The following is a 16,381-nucleotide window of genomic DNA, read 5'->3' as shown; positions in this document are numbered from 1 at the left end:
TGCAACCTAGGCATGGGCCCTGACTGAGAATCCATCCCGCTACCCTTAGTTCCAACCAACTAAGCCAACTGACCAGGGCCTGCCTGATGTTTTTAACTGCAGTGATGATCAAAGCTCACAGCATGGTCTCCACATTAGAATCATATGGGCTTCTTGTTAAAAAAGCAGATCCTCAAACCCCATCCCAGACCTATGGGTAGATACCGACTCTGAGTGGAGTCCAGCAAAATTCGGCAGTTACTCTGTTTGAAAATTAGCAAGCTGTCCTATACTGCCTCTCTTCTCATTGATGAAAACCATCTTCTATTACATAAATATAAAGGGACATTTTTATTACAAGCTAGTGGTGATAACACAGTCTGGAAGATCATTTCCCTAGAAATATATTATCAATGAAACTGTGATAAGAAGAATGTGGGGTATGAGAGTGGTCTGTTGACTGGAGCTCGGGAAGGCTTGAGCTCCATTGGTTTCAGAGGATCTTCATAATTTCTCGTCTGAATTCACTCAGTAATTTTTTTGAGGGAGTGGATGCTTTTTTTTTGAGTGGATGGTTTTTTTGAGTGGAGTGGATGCCCTACTGGGCTTCTAGGGAACATGGCTGCTAGCTAGTGAGGTTTAGGTCCTGTGTTGTATTTGACAATGTTAAAATTCTTCTGATTATTTTCATTGAGCAAAGTGACACAAAATACTTTAAATTCAAAACTTTTCAGACAGTAAATTCCAGTGATTATAAGTTTAAATCTTTCAGATTTTGACAGTGAAAGTGGAAGGCTGCCCAAAACACCCTAAAGGGATTATTTCACGTAAAGATGTGGAAAAATTTCTTTCAAAGAAAAAGAGATTTCCAAAGAACTACATGCAACAGTACTTTAAACTCCTAGAAAAATTTCAGATCGCCTTGCCAATAGGAGAAGAATATTTGCTGGTTCCAAGCAGGTAAACCAAAAATGTAAACATTTAATTTCCCTGTGGAAACTCGCCATCTGTTATATTGTTTTGATTGTTAAAATAACTCTGATCTATGATTAATGTACTGTCTTATTTTTGCTTATTGTATAAATTTTATTCTGAAGTACAACATTTACTTTTAATGAAAACATTACATTTGACATTTTAAAGATAGAGTAAGTGACTTATGTCTATAATTACTGTTTGGTTTACAGCTGTTTAATTAAGAAAGGTAAATAGTGGAGATTATTTTGTGTGTGTGTGTGTTCGTGTGTGTGTATCTCCTTACATGGTAATGAGAGACAAGTATATTAAACAAGTTCTGGGGAAGATAGTGAGTTTTTACCAGAGTCTTAAAAGAATTTATGGCAGTGAATTTTGAGAGGAGAGGGGAAACACAATGGGGGCCTAATTTCTAGCCCTGTATTATAGAGATTTTTCTTACTGCTTTAGAAGCACCTGGGGAATGTTAGAAAATAATCTGACATTTAAAAGTGCAAATTGCATTGATTGATGGATAGTGACCTATTCTAAAAATAGATACACACTTTTTTCTAGGACATGCAATCTTTTCAAGTTTTATATAATCCCTTGCTTGATACTTGTCTGTGCATAATTAATTGTAATAATTTATTAGTATAAATAAGAATACTGAAAAAAATTCATGCACCTGCTACATCTGAGCATGCATTTGAATTGATTAAGTTAACTATTGAATTTTTAAAATAGGAAGGGCTTGTAGCATAAAAACATAAAAAGTACAATTGCTTAGAATATTTAGCGTCAGTTCATCAATTTCAAGTCGTAAAGCACTTTGGTCAGCGTGGTTGGGTGTTTTGTGAAGCTGAAGAATGATGATGTCGTTTTCCATTTAGTCTGTCTGACCACAGGCCTGTGATAGAGCTTCCCCACTGTGAGAACTCTGAAATTATCATTCGACTGTACGAAATGCCTTATTTTCCGATGGGATTTTGGTCGAGATTAATCAATCGATTACTTGAAATTTCACCTTACATGCTTTCAGGCAGAGGTAAGTGTTTAATGATGACAGTATTTAGAGAAGTTAGGGGAAAGCATATTAAAACTAACAGGTCATGTTCACAGTTAACTTATTTGTAAGACACCTGAAAATCAGAAAATCAGCTCATAAGACTTCAATTGGCCATTATAAAGACATACTCAAATAAATGTATGCAATTTGTCAAGAATAAAATTCCTCAGGTCCTCACTCAAAGCCCATTTGTTCGTATTTTAGACAATTATAAGAAGTATATGAATATTTTTCTTTCTATGGCAAAGCAGATTAGAAACAATAATTTTAAAAGATGGATTACTAGGAGTTTTTGGTTTAAACATACACAGACACACACACACACACACACACACACACACACACACAAATGAACAAAGGAAAACTAGGAATGACAACTGCAAAGTCCGGGAGTTTTACTCAAGTGTAACATCCTGACCCTTCAGCCCATTCAGCGTAGGGACTGTAGTAGCTCCATTCTACTGCACAGTCCCTGAGGGGTTTAAAAAAAGATTGAACACAGGTTTCAGGATGCAGCCCTTCCTGTTTCCTGAAATAAACCATATCTTACTTGCACTTAATCAGCATATAGGTAGTTATATTGCATTAAAACATTCAGGAAGTTTTGGTTTTGTATGACTACCAACTTCTTTTTAAAAGTTATGGCAACTTATTTTTAATTCGCTTTCTTCACCTGTTAAACATTAAACTAAACTCCATGAACCTGAAATCTATCTTAAGTTATCTACTGGAAATTTTGTTTATTTAATTGCAAAATTAAGGATAAAAATATTTAGCATCGTATTTAATAGCTAAGATGAGGACTACCAATAATTATTTCAATACTTTTTCCCCCCAACACAGATATCTTTATTACTGTCATTTGGGGTATGTGCAGTGATTTTTTTCACCCTTTAATTTATCAAGTAGTTAATAATTAATGGATACTCCTGGGTCCATTTAAATTTTTTTCAGAACGAGCGCTTCGCCCAAACAGAATGTACTGGCGACAAGGCATCTACTTGAATTGGTCTCCTGAAGCTTATTGTCTGGTAGGATCTGAAGTCTTAGATAATCATCCAGAGAGTTTCCTAAAAATTACAGTTCCTTCGTGTAGAAAAGGTAAGGAAATCAATTCAAAACTTTTGATAGTACCACTGAGGAAATCTAAACAGCTTTTTAACTTCATAGTTCCTTTTTTTAAGCTTTGTGACAATAAAGTCCTGCAGGTTGGTGATGAGCTCTTCTTTGGATTATGCAGGCTGTATTCTCTTGGGCCAAGTTGTGGACCACATTGATTCTCTCATGGAAGAATGGTTTCCTGGGTTACTGGAGATTGATATTTGTGGGGAAGGAGAAACTTTGTTGAAGAAATGGGCATTATATAGTTTTAATGATGATGAAGAACATCAGAAAATCTTACTGGATGACTTGATGAAGAAAGCAGAGGAAGGTATGTGTTGATACAACTTACAGATGTTTTTAAGTGACCTTTCAGTATTACAAAGTGAGTTTTGTAATAAATGTAGGAATTATTCTTGTCCATGAGGGATGAGTTAGAGGTCACTACATTCAGTTATAGTGACAGGTCAGAAAAGTGGATCATATTTATCACCAGCAAGAGCATGTGTTCTAGAATCAGAAGAATGTTGGTTTGCAAGGATGACTATTGGCACATTGAGCAGCGTAACTTCATCTGTGAGATGGGAAGACTAACCAAAGTACTTCACAAAATTGTTAAAAATAAAAATAGATGTGATTCATGGAAATAACTCAGCAACATGTCAGCCACATAATATGGCTGACATATGCATGTGGCAAAAGTAGAGAATAGATAATTTCCTAGGCAGATATTGGCTGGTCAGGCAGTTCAGAATTCTACTTTCTAGTGAGTGAACCTAGAAATGAGGTTTTAAAATTCTGATAGATATTAATTTAACCTTTAAAACTTTCTAAAATTTTTTAGAGAAAAATAGGCGTGGTAAGAAAACCTAAAAGACTGATTGGAAATGATAGGACAGTTTTGAAACTCATAATCACAAATTTATATGCATCCTTTAAAGTTTTTTTTAATGTTTTATGTACTTCTTAGGAGACCTCCTCATAAATCCAGATCAACCAAGGCTCACCATTCCAATATCTCAGATTGCTCCTGACTTGATTTTGGCTGACCTGCCTAGAAATATTATGTTGAATAGTGATGGACTGGAATTTGAACAAGCTCCAGAGTTTCTCTTAGGTAACTATTTATGTCGGTTTCAGAATAAAAATTAGGATGCAATTTTTTCCTAATAAGCTATAAAGTTTTCAAATATAATTGTATTATGTTATTTTGTGTCTTCATATATTTGTCATGATTTTTTTCCTTTGAAATGATATATTTTAAAGTAATATGTTACAGATATAGAATTTGCTTTGCACACACTCTAGTAGACTAGATTCAAGATGAGGATGGGACTAGCGTGGAAGCACATATATTTGTGAAATATATCCTTCTATTTGCTTTAATTGCCAGGGTTTGGGAGGCAAATAAAGAGATTTTCGATTGAGTGATGCAGCCATTTTTCAGACTCAAAAAGACAAAGTGGGTTGCAAGTTAGCTTTGAGGCGAGGCATGGGGCAAAGAGCTATGATAATTTTCCATTTTGACTCCATAATAATCACAAAAAGAGTTTTGTTTTTATCAGATATGTGGAAGGTGGAATAAAAACTGATTTGGAGAAAAGATCATGAATATTCCTTTTGATGGAATGTGAGATTTGGAAAAGTAGGCCAATGGAAATCCCCAACACAAAGTTGTCAGTAGAGTTCAGGAGGTAGCTTGTGAAATGTGAACGTTCTCTGTCTATAGGGATAGATTAAGTTAGGGAGCGGGTGAGGTCATTGAGTAGGGAGTGTGTAGATGGAAGACAGGGAGACTGAGGGGCAAGATCTTTAGTTGCACCCTAGTTTATAGAGAAGGAGGAAGAGAAATCTTTAAAGTAGACTTGATTCAATGAAACAAATGTGTCAGATTTATCTTCAAGCATGCAACAGATGTGATTACAACAGACATAATTTAGTTTCTCTGCTTGGACAGATTAATTTACGTGCTTTGTATTTTCTTTTCGAAAGGTGATGGCAGTTTTGGATCAGTTTATCGAGCAACCTATGAAGGAGAAGAGGTGGCTGTGAAGATTTTTAACAAGCACACATCACTTAGACTGTTACGACAAGTAAGAAAGCCAGTAACGTTACATTCGTTCATACGTTGTTAATCTCCTGGAACTCTTGTATTGCAGATGTCTGTGAAAATGCAAAGTGATGACTACATTTTCCCTAAAGGTTTACTAACGTTTAACTATGAAATAAATCCTGCTTTGTCCTTTCTTCATGGAGGAAAAATATTTTGTTCCGTTTCTCTTGTTGAAAACAAAGAAAAGACAGTTTTCTGAGAATTCTTGTTCCCAGGCTTCACAGTTATATCCTACATGTACAGAAGAAAAGTGGGTACCTCTTTTGAGGTCTTGTATTTCAAAGAAACCAAAATCCATACACAGTAGCCCATTTAAAAACTTTTCTTGACCTCAGTTAAGTCACATGTTCTTTTCTCAACAAGGACTTATATTCAAGGCAGTGCTGTGTGCTGATTGGCTTAAGCCTCTATTACTGAACCGATCACTATGGTAATAGGGTGGAAGGGTAGAATATTCCCACCTTTCCCTGAGGCTGGAGTTGGGTCAGTTCCCCCCAGAGTTGATGGACTGCATGGGTGAAGGTTGGATACCTCAGCAAAAATCAGGGTAGTCTTAGAAAGAAAGAAAGGCGAATGGATGTTGAATGCATAACCAAGAGTGGTCACTCCAGTACCCTCTCTTGTTTTGAGTACTGGTGGGGATTCATTTCTTTTTTTCTGAGGTTTTCCTGAAAGTAGGAATGAGGGAGAGAGACAGGGTGAGAGGAGTGGTAAAATCCAATGTGAATTCTGCCATCTTATACCAGAACTCAGTTGTATTTTATTTATTTTTTTAATCCTTACCCCAGGATATTTTTTCATCACTTTTCAGAGAGAGTGAAAAGGAGAGAGGGAGGGGAAAAGGGGCAGAGAGAAACATCAGTGTGAGAGAGACACATCGATTGGCTGCCTCCTCATGCGCCCAGACTGGGGCCAGAGATCGAACCTGCAACCCTGGTACGTGCCCTTGACCGGAAATCGAATCCGAGACCCTTCGGTCTGCGGGCCACAGCTCTGTGCACTGAGCCGCACTGACCAGGGCTCAACTGTATTTTTGAATCTGTTCATCGTTTCTTTTGCACTTGATTCATTTAAAAAAATACTTTGTGCCTGAATCGGAATCTCAATAACTTAGAGAATGCGCAGTTATAATATATTAGTTACTCTGAAAAAATTAAAATAATTTTATGTCTGTGTGAAATATCCTGGAGTAACTTTAATTATTAATACCAAAAGTCACACTATAGTTCTAGGTATAAGCTAACAAATATTCTGTATGCAGAGCGAGTCTGTGAACCAAATCTGGGCACAATATCTTTCAATCTGTAGACGTTTTGTTATAGAAATGATTTTTCAGCCTAGGTCATTAGTCATCAATGTATGTTTCAAATTTTAGGCAATGTGCTCAGGGAACTCTGTTGGAAATCAGAACACTAAAAATGTATACAGGACTGATTAGCACATAGGCAGCTAGGGGAGCCAAGGGAATGGTAGAAGGAATAGAAACAGAGTGTGAGTAATGTGCATGTTCTTTAAGAGAGAGAGAAAAAAGGAAGGAGTCCTGGCTCAGCTGGCTGGAGTGTCATCCTGGACACCAAAAGGTTGTGGGTTCGATCCCTGGTCAGGGTGCGTATGGGAGGCAGCCGATTGATGTTTCTCACATCATTGTTTCTCTCTCTCTCTCTCTTCTAAAAAGAAATCAATAAAATCATAAATAAAATTTTTAAAAAAGCAAAGCAAAGGAAAACACTTTAGTGTTTGTGCTGCCCTTAGAGGGTCATTCTCCCAGTGGTCAGGAACTGTGGCCGATCCATTGCTGTCTATCTCTCAGTGAGTTCCTTTTCTAGGAGAAAAAATTTGGATTAGGCTCCTGCCTGTGTCTGTGCAAGAAAGCAGAGTTAACTTGACTTGCTCTCATCTGTTTTATCCAACTGAGCTCATCAGACATAGGAGAAAATATATTTCTATCCTCTAAGCTTTTGTCTGGAGCCTTTGCTCTGGAAAAGCCCCTCTCAGGGCTTTCCACCTTTCTTGTTCAGCTGGCAGATTTCCACACACTTCGGGTTCCTAATGAATGCAGTTGGCACCGATCCTTCCCGTCTTTGAAGCTGGTTGTTAGGAATCAGAGCTTCTGCAAAAGTCACAGTTGAAAACACGAATCAATTTAAAACCAGCTAAGCTATAAATTTCACCTAAATTACAGTTTCTGAGTAAAGTGAAATATGCAAAAGGAAGCATATGTGGAATTAAAAAAAAACAGCAGTGTCATAAAGGAGATTGTAAAGTTTCCTGTGGTGTGGTCTAGAAAAAAATGGAATCAGAATGGAGACCTCTCTGTTCAGACTCATATGGCATCCCTGCTTTGGACTGGAGAGAGATTGTGGCAGGTGGGGACTGCTTTAGTTAGGGTGATCCAAGGCAGGTCACTCTGAGGAAGTGATAGTGTCTGAGCTAAGATCGGAATGGCAGGAAGTCTCCAGCTCTGTGAAGGGTGAAGGGATTCCTGGGCAGAGAGGTCAGCAAAGGCAGAGAACCTAGGGCTGTAAGAAAGGAGCTGGGCGTGAGTCGGGTTGAACCAACGCCAGTGTGGTCAAGGGGTGGTGAATGAAGAGGAGAGAGGGGATGGGCCTGAGAGGTGGGCTGGGCGAGATCAGGCCAGGCCACCAAGGCTGTGTAAGTATGTGGACTTTAATCTGAGAGCACGGGAAGTCATTAGAGAGTGTTCAGGAGAGTGATACCATCTATTTCTGAGGAGTTTTCAGATGGGGGCCATAGCATATATTTCTTAGTGCCCTCAGCAAACTTCTGGTAGTCAAACCAGAGATGACAGCCAGGTTGTGCCTCACAAGGCAGTTACAGTTGATTAGCGGTGGCAACTCAGAGTCCTGGGCTGAGAAGGATTCTGGGGCTAACTAGGGTTCAGTAGGTAAGATTGCCGTGACCTATTAGCGTGACCACATGCGTGTACTGTCCCTGCATTGAATATTCTGATAAAAGCTGAGAAAAAGGGAAAATAGAACTTAAAATTTTAATTCACAGCATAGTTTTAAAACCAGCTGTTTATTCCTGAAAATGTGGAAAATATAGAAAAGCTCACAGAAAAACAAAGTTTTCTATAATTTAATCACCCAGAGAAAACCATGCTCAAGGTGTTGATCCACTTAAGGAAGGAGATACTTGGGTCAACACTGATGTCCTATTGCTCTGAAATGATTTTTTACTTTTGCAGGAGCTGGTAGTGCTTTGCCACCTCCACCACCCCAGCTTAATATCTTTGCTGGCGGCTGGGATCCGTCCTCGGATGCTGGTGATGGAGCTGGCCTCCAAGGGCTCCCTGGATCGCCTGCTTCAGCAGGACAAAGCCAGTCTCACGAGGACCCTGCAGCACAGGATCGCACTCCATGTAGCTGACGGCTTGAGGTAACTCATTAGGTCATGTGGTTTCCCACGTGGCACATGACGAGTGTCAACCCAAACTTACTCCCAGGCTCTGGGAACAGCACTTCCCACCAACAATGTGTCCTGTAACATTTCCAAAAACATTTGGGTGAAAAACTACCATTTCCCTGATTGACTTTGAAAATTTGATAAAACCGGAGTACAAACTCTCTGTGGGGCCTCCTAGCTAGTGGTGGTAGAGTTTGAGCCCAGGCATCCTGCTCCAGAGCCCGTGATCTTGCACTGACCAATCTCTTCTAAAAAACTAAAGACCATCATTCAATTGTCAAGGAAAGTGCCAGCTAGCATGGGTGATTATAATAGCAAAGGTGAGTCCATATTTCTGAAAGCGACGAGAGAGATGTGGGTTGTTCAGATCCCTGCTCCACACACTTAGTAGCTGTGACTTTATGTCTCTTGATTATTTTGAATAGTCTGTAAACGGTGATTACTTTTTGTGATAATCGAAGACAGCCCAAGTTAAAGCCTTGGTTTTCCCACCTTCCCCAGCTCCCATCTCATCTCCTCGGTGTTTTCCCTTGGAGCCACCCTTCATTCCTTTCTTCTCTCACATCCCACACTTAACCCTCCAGCAGATGTTTTCAGCTCTGCTGCCAAAATACATGTGACTGCAGCTCCTTCTCCTAACTTGTCCCAGCTCCGGCCTCCCAGCCCCTGTCCTGTCCGCACCGCTGGCCTCCCCTCACCTGAGCCTCAGATAGTCTGTTCTCTGCCGGGGAAGTTGGACCAAGTCGACCTCCTGTCTTCAGCCCTCTCTGGCCTCCAGTTCTGGTCGCTGTGCTCAGCCCCCCGCCTCCTGAGGTGTCTTGAACACGCCAGAGCTTTTACCCCAGCCCTTCTCTCCACCAGGGTGGGATAGCCCTTCTATCCGACTGGCTCGCTTCTCGTTTCATTCAGCTCTCTTCTCAGAGGGGATGTCTGACCACCTCACGCCTCGCTAGTACCTATACTACTTACTGCAGACTGGGATTCTTTAGCTTTTTATTTTTAAAAAATCCTGTCTCATCTGTCTTTGCCACTAGAGTCCAAGGGTCACAATAGCAGGAACATTTCGTGTCATTCACTGTTGCATCCCCAGCACCTAGAACAGCGGGGCCTCGGTCACTATGTGTTAACACTGGGGAGAGAGGGAGGAAAACAGCGCCTGGCAGAGTTGCCACACAGTGAATGCAAATTTCCTTCTCTTTTTTCCTTTCTGAAATAGTGAGTCTGTTCCTTTCAGGCAGTATCCAGAAAGGTAAATGGAATGGACGCTGAGGAAAACAAGTGAACACTGCTCACAGACAAAAATACCCGAGGATTAACTCTTGGTAACACACAGATAATATAATAAGTGCATAAAATAAGTAGATTCCCCTTCCTGAAAGAGTCCAGAAGCCACTGTAAAACATACAGATTATTAAATGAAACAGGAATGCAGATTTGGGTTTGGGTTGATATACCTGCTTTTGAACACCAGGGGGACCCTTATGTTAATCTAGATAAAGTGCAACTAGGCCTCGTGTTTTAGAGCTGCCTGGGTCACTTTGCTTAATTTAACTAACTCCACATCCTAGTTCCCCCCCTAATTCTTCCATATAATCCCCAGACTGCTTATTTATAAAATGGAGAATCGTTATTTTTTTATTCACCACTGTTTAAAAGATGTCATCTCTAAAATAACTTTTTCTGGTTCTCTGAGACCTTACTTTAAAAAGCAAATCCACTAGTTTCTGATGAAGTAAATGAAATCGCAGCATATTTTCCTGTGATTTGCTTGATTTGTTCTGAGCATAATGTCAAGACAGCTCTCTGGATCTTGTGACCAAGAGGGTAGCAGATATCAGTAGCTATCAATCTTCCACCGGCACTAAGTAAAACTCAGCATTAAGGTTTGTCTTTCCAGATATATTTTAGCATAGAGCTATATATACAGAGGTAGAAAGAGGCAGTGAAACCACACTCCTTTGGCATCCCTTCAGTGATGGAGCTGTTACAGTGACATGCAAGCACTTCTGCTGCTTCACCTTACAGGTTCTCTGTTCCACAGGCTTGCCTTCAGCTGTTAGTTTACATCTTTACTTCAGTCTGCTTCTTGGAGCTTTGTCATAATTCTCAACTACCATGAAGATATAGTCACTTATATTTCCCATAAATTTCTATATTTCAATACATTCAACATTGATTTACTTTCTCTATTACTTCTGCTCCCTGTCAATCTTTTCTCTCTCTTGTATCTCCTGCTTGCCAACAAAGATCCTTGTGGTCACTTCCAGACCAACCCCCTTCCCAAAAAGTAAGTATCCATTTGTCCACCAGATTTTGTACTGTTTGACATCATGATCTTTTAAATCATTTCATTTATTTTTGTTCTATTACTGTTGCTTTGGTCTAGTACTTCCAGGAAATTATCAGAATATTTCTTCTAAAATAAAAATATAATTATGCTTGAGATTTCCTGGTAGCTTCAGGTTATCTACAGAGTGCCTCCGAATTCTTTGGTGTAGCATCAGAACTCTTTATGTGTGTCATGAGCCTGCCTCTCTAGCCTCCTGCCACTCCACTGCCCTCACTCTACATTCTAACCATGCTGGAGGTCTTGACATTTCATTGACATCCATGTCTATCTTTGCATTTGTCATTCCTCTCTTTCCACAAATTAGTCTGCCAAGAGAACTCCTTTTCTTTAGAATTTACTCACATACTATCTGTGCAATGAAGCTCAACGGCACCATGAACAGTGGCCTCTGTAACACGTTTCTTGTGTCCACTCCATGTAAGACTTGGTGTTAGGGGCTGAAGAGGGGAAAGTAGAAATTATATTATTCTTATCAACATAAATATTTACAGCATAGTGGGAGAGCCTGCTTTGCTATCTGTACCTCTGTGCTTTTCTCTCTCTGGCTTCCCTAGCATTGCACTCACCATATTTCTGCAGCGTTGTTAGAGCCCCTGTTTCTCCTTTTAGATTGTAATCCCTTAGGATACACTGATGATGATCATGATGAATGAATGACTGTGTTTAGACTAGTTTTTAATATAAAGTATCTAATAATGCTCATTGTCACATATTGCATAAATCGTGGCTGAAATGTTTTCAGTAAGGCAAGACCTGCACTTGTCACTATTTCAAACGTTATTTTGCTATTCTATTAAAAGTTCTTAAAACTGTACTTCCAAAGATTAAATTCTATAATTGAACGTTTTAAGTAACCCAGATAATCTTTTCTTCCCACTGACATTATTCCAAATTAAGTTGAGCTGTTTTTTTAACCTCTGCGAGAGTTCTGAAAGTCTGTGTTCTGTGACTGTTCTGTAAGAGGTGTGCATTCTGAAGGGCTTGGATGCGATTCAAGGTGCATTACTTGGCTTTAAATTTCTTCTTAATCTCCCAGCTTTCTCTTCAGCAGGGCAGAAGTGAGTAATGGCCTTTCCGTAAGCCCTTAGTAAATTTTTCTTTCATGTCCATTACTTATTGTTAAGGTCAAATTCATTAGTACATTTATCTTATTTTTCAGCCAAAAATATGTATACCGAAAAGAATAGGCTTAATGTCAAACCGCCCTAACTACATCCTGGAAGAGAAAGACTCTTCAGCTGCATTAGTTGATGCAATTCAACGATGCATGCACTCTAGGCCACCATGCAATGGAAATTTCAGGGCGTTGCTTCCACCCTGCTCCTCCTAGTCCCTCTGGCAGTGATTGATACGAGATAATGGAGTAAATATTTACTGATATAATGGGATCCCAAACTAGAAACCACAAACAAACAAAAGATTTATCTTTACCTCAATTCAGAACTGTGAAAAATTGTTCCTGCAATGTAGGTCTTGATAAATTTGTAAGATTACATGGAGAGCTATAGCAGATTTGACATTGTAGGACAGGGAAGACAGTTGGGGCAAGTCTGAGCTTTGTGGATGTGGAAGGAAAGGCAATAGTAGTTACTTTCATAGCTGGAGCACAGTAGTAGCCCTCTGGCCACGTTTCCAGAATAGACAAGACCTGGTTGAGTTGAAAACTTCATTTTGTTTTTTACAAATAATGCTGCAATGAACATAGGGGTACATGTATTCTTTTGAATTAGTGTTTGGGGTTTCTTCGGATAAATTCCCAGAAGTGGGATCACTGGATCAGAAGGCAGTTCCATTTTTAATATTTTTAGGTAACTCCAGACTGCTTTCCACAGGAGCTGCAGTGATGGGGGGGAAAATGAAATAAAATGAAAACAACAACAAAAAACCCCAAACAAACCCTTTATTTTGTTTTTATATTAACTAGTTTTGAACCTTTATCATCAGTATCCAGCTCTAGTTGCCTGTGGTTGAATGGCTTTAACATAACCTTTCCCAAGAAAATGTTTTACTTACTCCAACTCTCATCCAAAATGTTATTTGTCAACCTTAATTTGTAATAGAATTGGGTTTAAAGTAAGTTAGGTCTTCAAAAGAATACAACATTGATAGTTAGGAAAGTGTTTTATTTTGAATTATTGTTATTGAAAAGCAGAAGATATTTTCCAAAAATTAGGAAGCATTTTAGTCAGAAAAAATAAATATCAAAAGAGAAATGGAGTTGAGAGAGTGTAAAAATCTTAGATAAATTTCTATATGGTTTTAAGAAAATGAAAACTATTAAGTAAATGGGAGTCACAACAATATCCTATCAACTTTTACTAAACATATTTACATTTTAAACTAATTGTAATACTCATATGATCATTGAGGAAATTTAGAATTCCTTTTAAGTAATTATTAAGGTATATGAAAGAAAAGTCTCCAAAAACTGGTAAATTTGTTTAAAGTGGTTGTGCCTTAAGTATAAATTATTCACTTATCAGGATTGATCTGTTTTGATTTTATTGTGTGTGTGTGTTGAAGATAAGCTTGCTTTATAGGATTGGACTTCCTTCTCTTAACTTTGAGGGTCAAATTTGGCACAGAATTTTTAATGTTTTACGTAATGGACATACATATTTCAGGAAATCATGACAAAGCTTATAATCATGTAATCACATTTTAATAAGATTACCTGTGCCCCTTCTGGCAGATACCTCCATTCAGCCATGATTATCTACCGTGATTTGAAGCCCCACAACGTCCTGCTCTTCACCCTGTACCCCAATGCTGCCATCATCGCCAAGATCGCTGACTATGGGATTGCCCAGTACTGCTGCAGAATGGGGATCAAGACATCAGAGGGCACACCCGGTAGGTGGTGGGGTTCGCTTCACAGTTCCCTCTTCCAGGTGGGAACCGGTGTCTTCAGTTGCGAGGTCAGGAGAGCGAAGAGAACCCCGGAGCCTGTGTCACTGTGTACAGAGACTGTACTTATTGTCTGAACAGTGGTGACCGGTACATTATAATTTTGATCACTGTATTCTGTAGGGCAAAAAAAAAAAAAAATCAACTGATGTGATTTTCAAGGGGGAAAAAACACACAAAAAAGAGAGACTATTTTGCGTCAAGTTATATTTTAAAAGTTGGACTTTTAGAACGTTTACGTACTCTGGAGATGGTAAAAAGGAACAGCAAAAGCTCCACCTGGGGACTGCTGACCCCTACCTAAAGATGGGGCAAGCTGGGTTCAGGTTCACACACCCGTTTTCGTAACTCGGAAGCAGCTCAGGTATTGGCAGGGACCGCAGGGAGGCGTCTGTCCACATGTTGAAAGGTAAACATGGGATGGATTCTTTCAACTTGAAATAACTTGGAGACCTTTAACTCTAACTCAGACAAATGGATATATTATATCCTGTTGGGGGTGACAATTCTGGATCCCGTGACAGCTGCGCTATTGACTGAGATGGTTGCTGACTGATGGTTTCAACTCATCCATAGAAATACAACAGTCTTTGGGTAAATAAAAATGTGAAGTCTTTGCTTATACACTATTATCTGATAGAGATTATGAAACAGGTTCTACTCATACTTCTCTGAAAGTGAAAAAGGAAAATATATGCATCTGTGCACTATGTGAAATATGGTAAGACACCGTTCATAAATTTCTCATATTTTGATCTATGCATGTTTTCTTTATACACTCATTGCATTTGTTAAATCAGGCTTATCTGAAAAATTATTTCTAAAACTAGTTTTTAGACATGTTTTAGATGTGAGTCACGCTGCCCCCATTATTTTAACATAATTGTTATGATAATTCTCCAAGGGAAAATGATCATTTATTGTTTATTTATTCATGCATTTGGTAATAATTTATTGAAAGTTTACCAAATGCCGTAACTGGTGCTGCTGCTTAATAGCTGTTTGGTGTTCATTAAGACTCACTTTCTGGGGCTCAGTTTTCATTGCTGTACATTGTGATGAGGAAAATAATGCCTATCTCATGGGGTGGTTGGGATGAAATGAAGTAATCATAGAAATAGCATAGAACAAGGTCTGTCATATTGCAGTTGCCCCGAGCATGTTAACAATTACTCTAGTGAATTTCAGAATTAATGTGTGTGAATTATGTTACCCTCCAGAAGCACACATCCCGCCAGGAGAACTCAAGCTGGAAGTGAGTCATCATACAGCACGGGGTCAGTGTCAGTAGGGGATCTACTTCAAGGTCTAGCGACAGCCCCAAGGAGCGAGTGATCCCCTGAGCTGGGCGCCGTCGGGGCTTCCTTCATAGGGAAGGGGACTCTGGGATTATATCTTACAGATAAGCTGGAGGCTGGAAAAAAGGGAAAAAAGAGTGGAAGGAGACATTCGGGCAAAAGGTAGTAAGGTTGTCTTATTCAGATAACTGCGGGAAATCTGGTGTGGGGTTAAGTGGTAGATGGAAGACGGAGGGCTGTTTAGTGAGGGTTTTTCAGTTTCGGCTGTTCATTAGATAACATGCAGAGCTTTACAAAATGCGTTCACTGGGGCGGTAGCCTTTCCAGTTCTGTTTTAGTAGTTGTGGAGAGGGGCTCTCAATCTGGCCCACGTTAGAAGTTCCTGAGAGTAAGTAAATATGAACAGAGTTTAGACTTATTTTCAAATTTTAAAAAGCATTGCCATTTCTTTACATTAATCTTTCTTGGTGGTGCACATCCGAGGCACTGTAGTGGATTCTGAAGCTGCTGGGGTACTGGCTGTCTGTACTATATTAGACTGGAGACATTCCCAGCTTTTCTCCTGGGTGAGGCAATAGGACCTAATAATAGCATTTATCTTAGGGGATTGTTGTGAAAATTAAATGAGAAATCCATATAGTGTTTATCACGGTGCCTGGCACAGTCCTAGCTACCTTTGCTTTCTTGGACTTTGCTTTGTCTTCTCAACTCAGGGGTGGCGAGCAGGAGGTGGCTCTGTTTGCATTCCCCTTCCCTGTACTCTGGGCTGGAACTCTCTGCGGGGCCCTCAGGACTCACCTTGTTTGTTTGCTCTCTCTCAGGATCACTGTCATGTGCTCCTGGTGTCCAGTGTTTCATATATTTTGTCTGGTTACTTCACTCTTCTATGCAGGATGACAAATCTAGTCCAATGTTATGCCGTCTCTGCTAGAAGCAGAGTAACACGTTTAAATAAATGACAACAACGTACATTTAGGAATTCAGTTAGCGCTTGTCATCTCTCGCCTACCAGGGTCATCAGTGCTAAACGGGTATCCCTACAGCATGGTCCTGTGGCACACGAGCGTCACAGATCAGTCACAGCCCTGCTTCGCAGAGCTTGTGGCAATATTGCCCCTTTGTAAAGATGCAGGTGGTGTTCCTATTTCTAGTCTTTCCCAGTGGCAGGTAATAGTAAAAGTGTT

General features: G+C 39.6%; 1 protein-coding gene across 1 annotated transcript in view; it reads left to right on the top strand.

Moving 5' to 3' along the window:
- Positions 1–16,381, top strand: part of LRRK2 (leucine rich repeat kinase 2) — a 118,504-nt gene that overhangs the window by 83,150 nt on the left and 18,973 nt on the right. The window contains exons 34-41 of the mRNA XM_081127291.1: positions 752–939; positions 1,827–1,981; positions 2,957–3,103; positions 3,243–3,434; positions 4,074–4,220; positions 5,096–5,196; positions 8,425–8,615; positions 13,685–13,845. Coding sequence (XP_080983417.1) covers positions 752–939; positions 1,827–1,981; positions 2,957–3,103; positions 3,243–3,434; positions 4,074–4,220; positions 5,096–5,196; positions 8,425–8,615; positions 13,685–13,845 — 1,282 coding nt within the window. The remainder of the gene's footprint in view (positions 1–751; positions 940–1,826; positions 1,982–2,956; positions 3,104–3,242; positions 3,435–4,073; positions 4,221–5,095; positions 5,197–8,424; positions 8,616–13,684; positions 13,846–16,381) is intronic.

This window comes from Miniopterus schreibersii (genome assembly GCF_964146895.1).
Source record: "Miniopterus schreibersii genome assembly, chromosome: 2".
Classification (NCBI taxonomy): Eukaryota; Metazoa; Chordata; class Mammalia; order Chiroptera; family Miniopteridae; genus Miniopterus; species Miniopterus schreibersii.
This window is presented reverse-complemented; position numbering and strand designations above follow the sequence as displayed.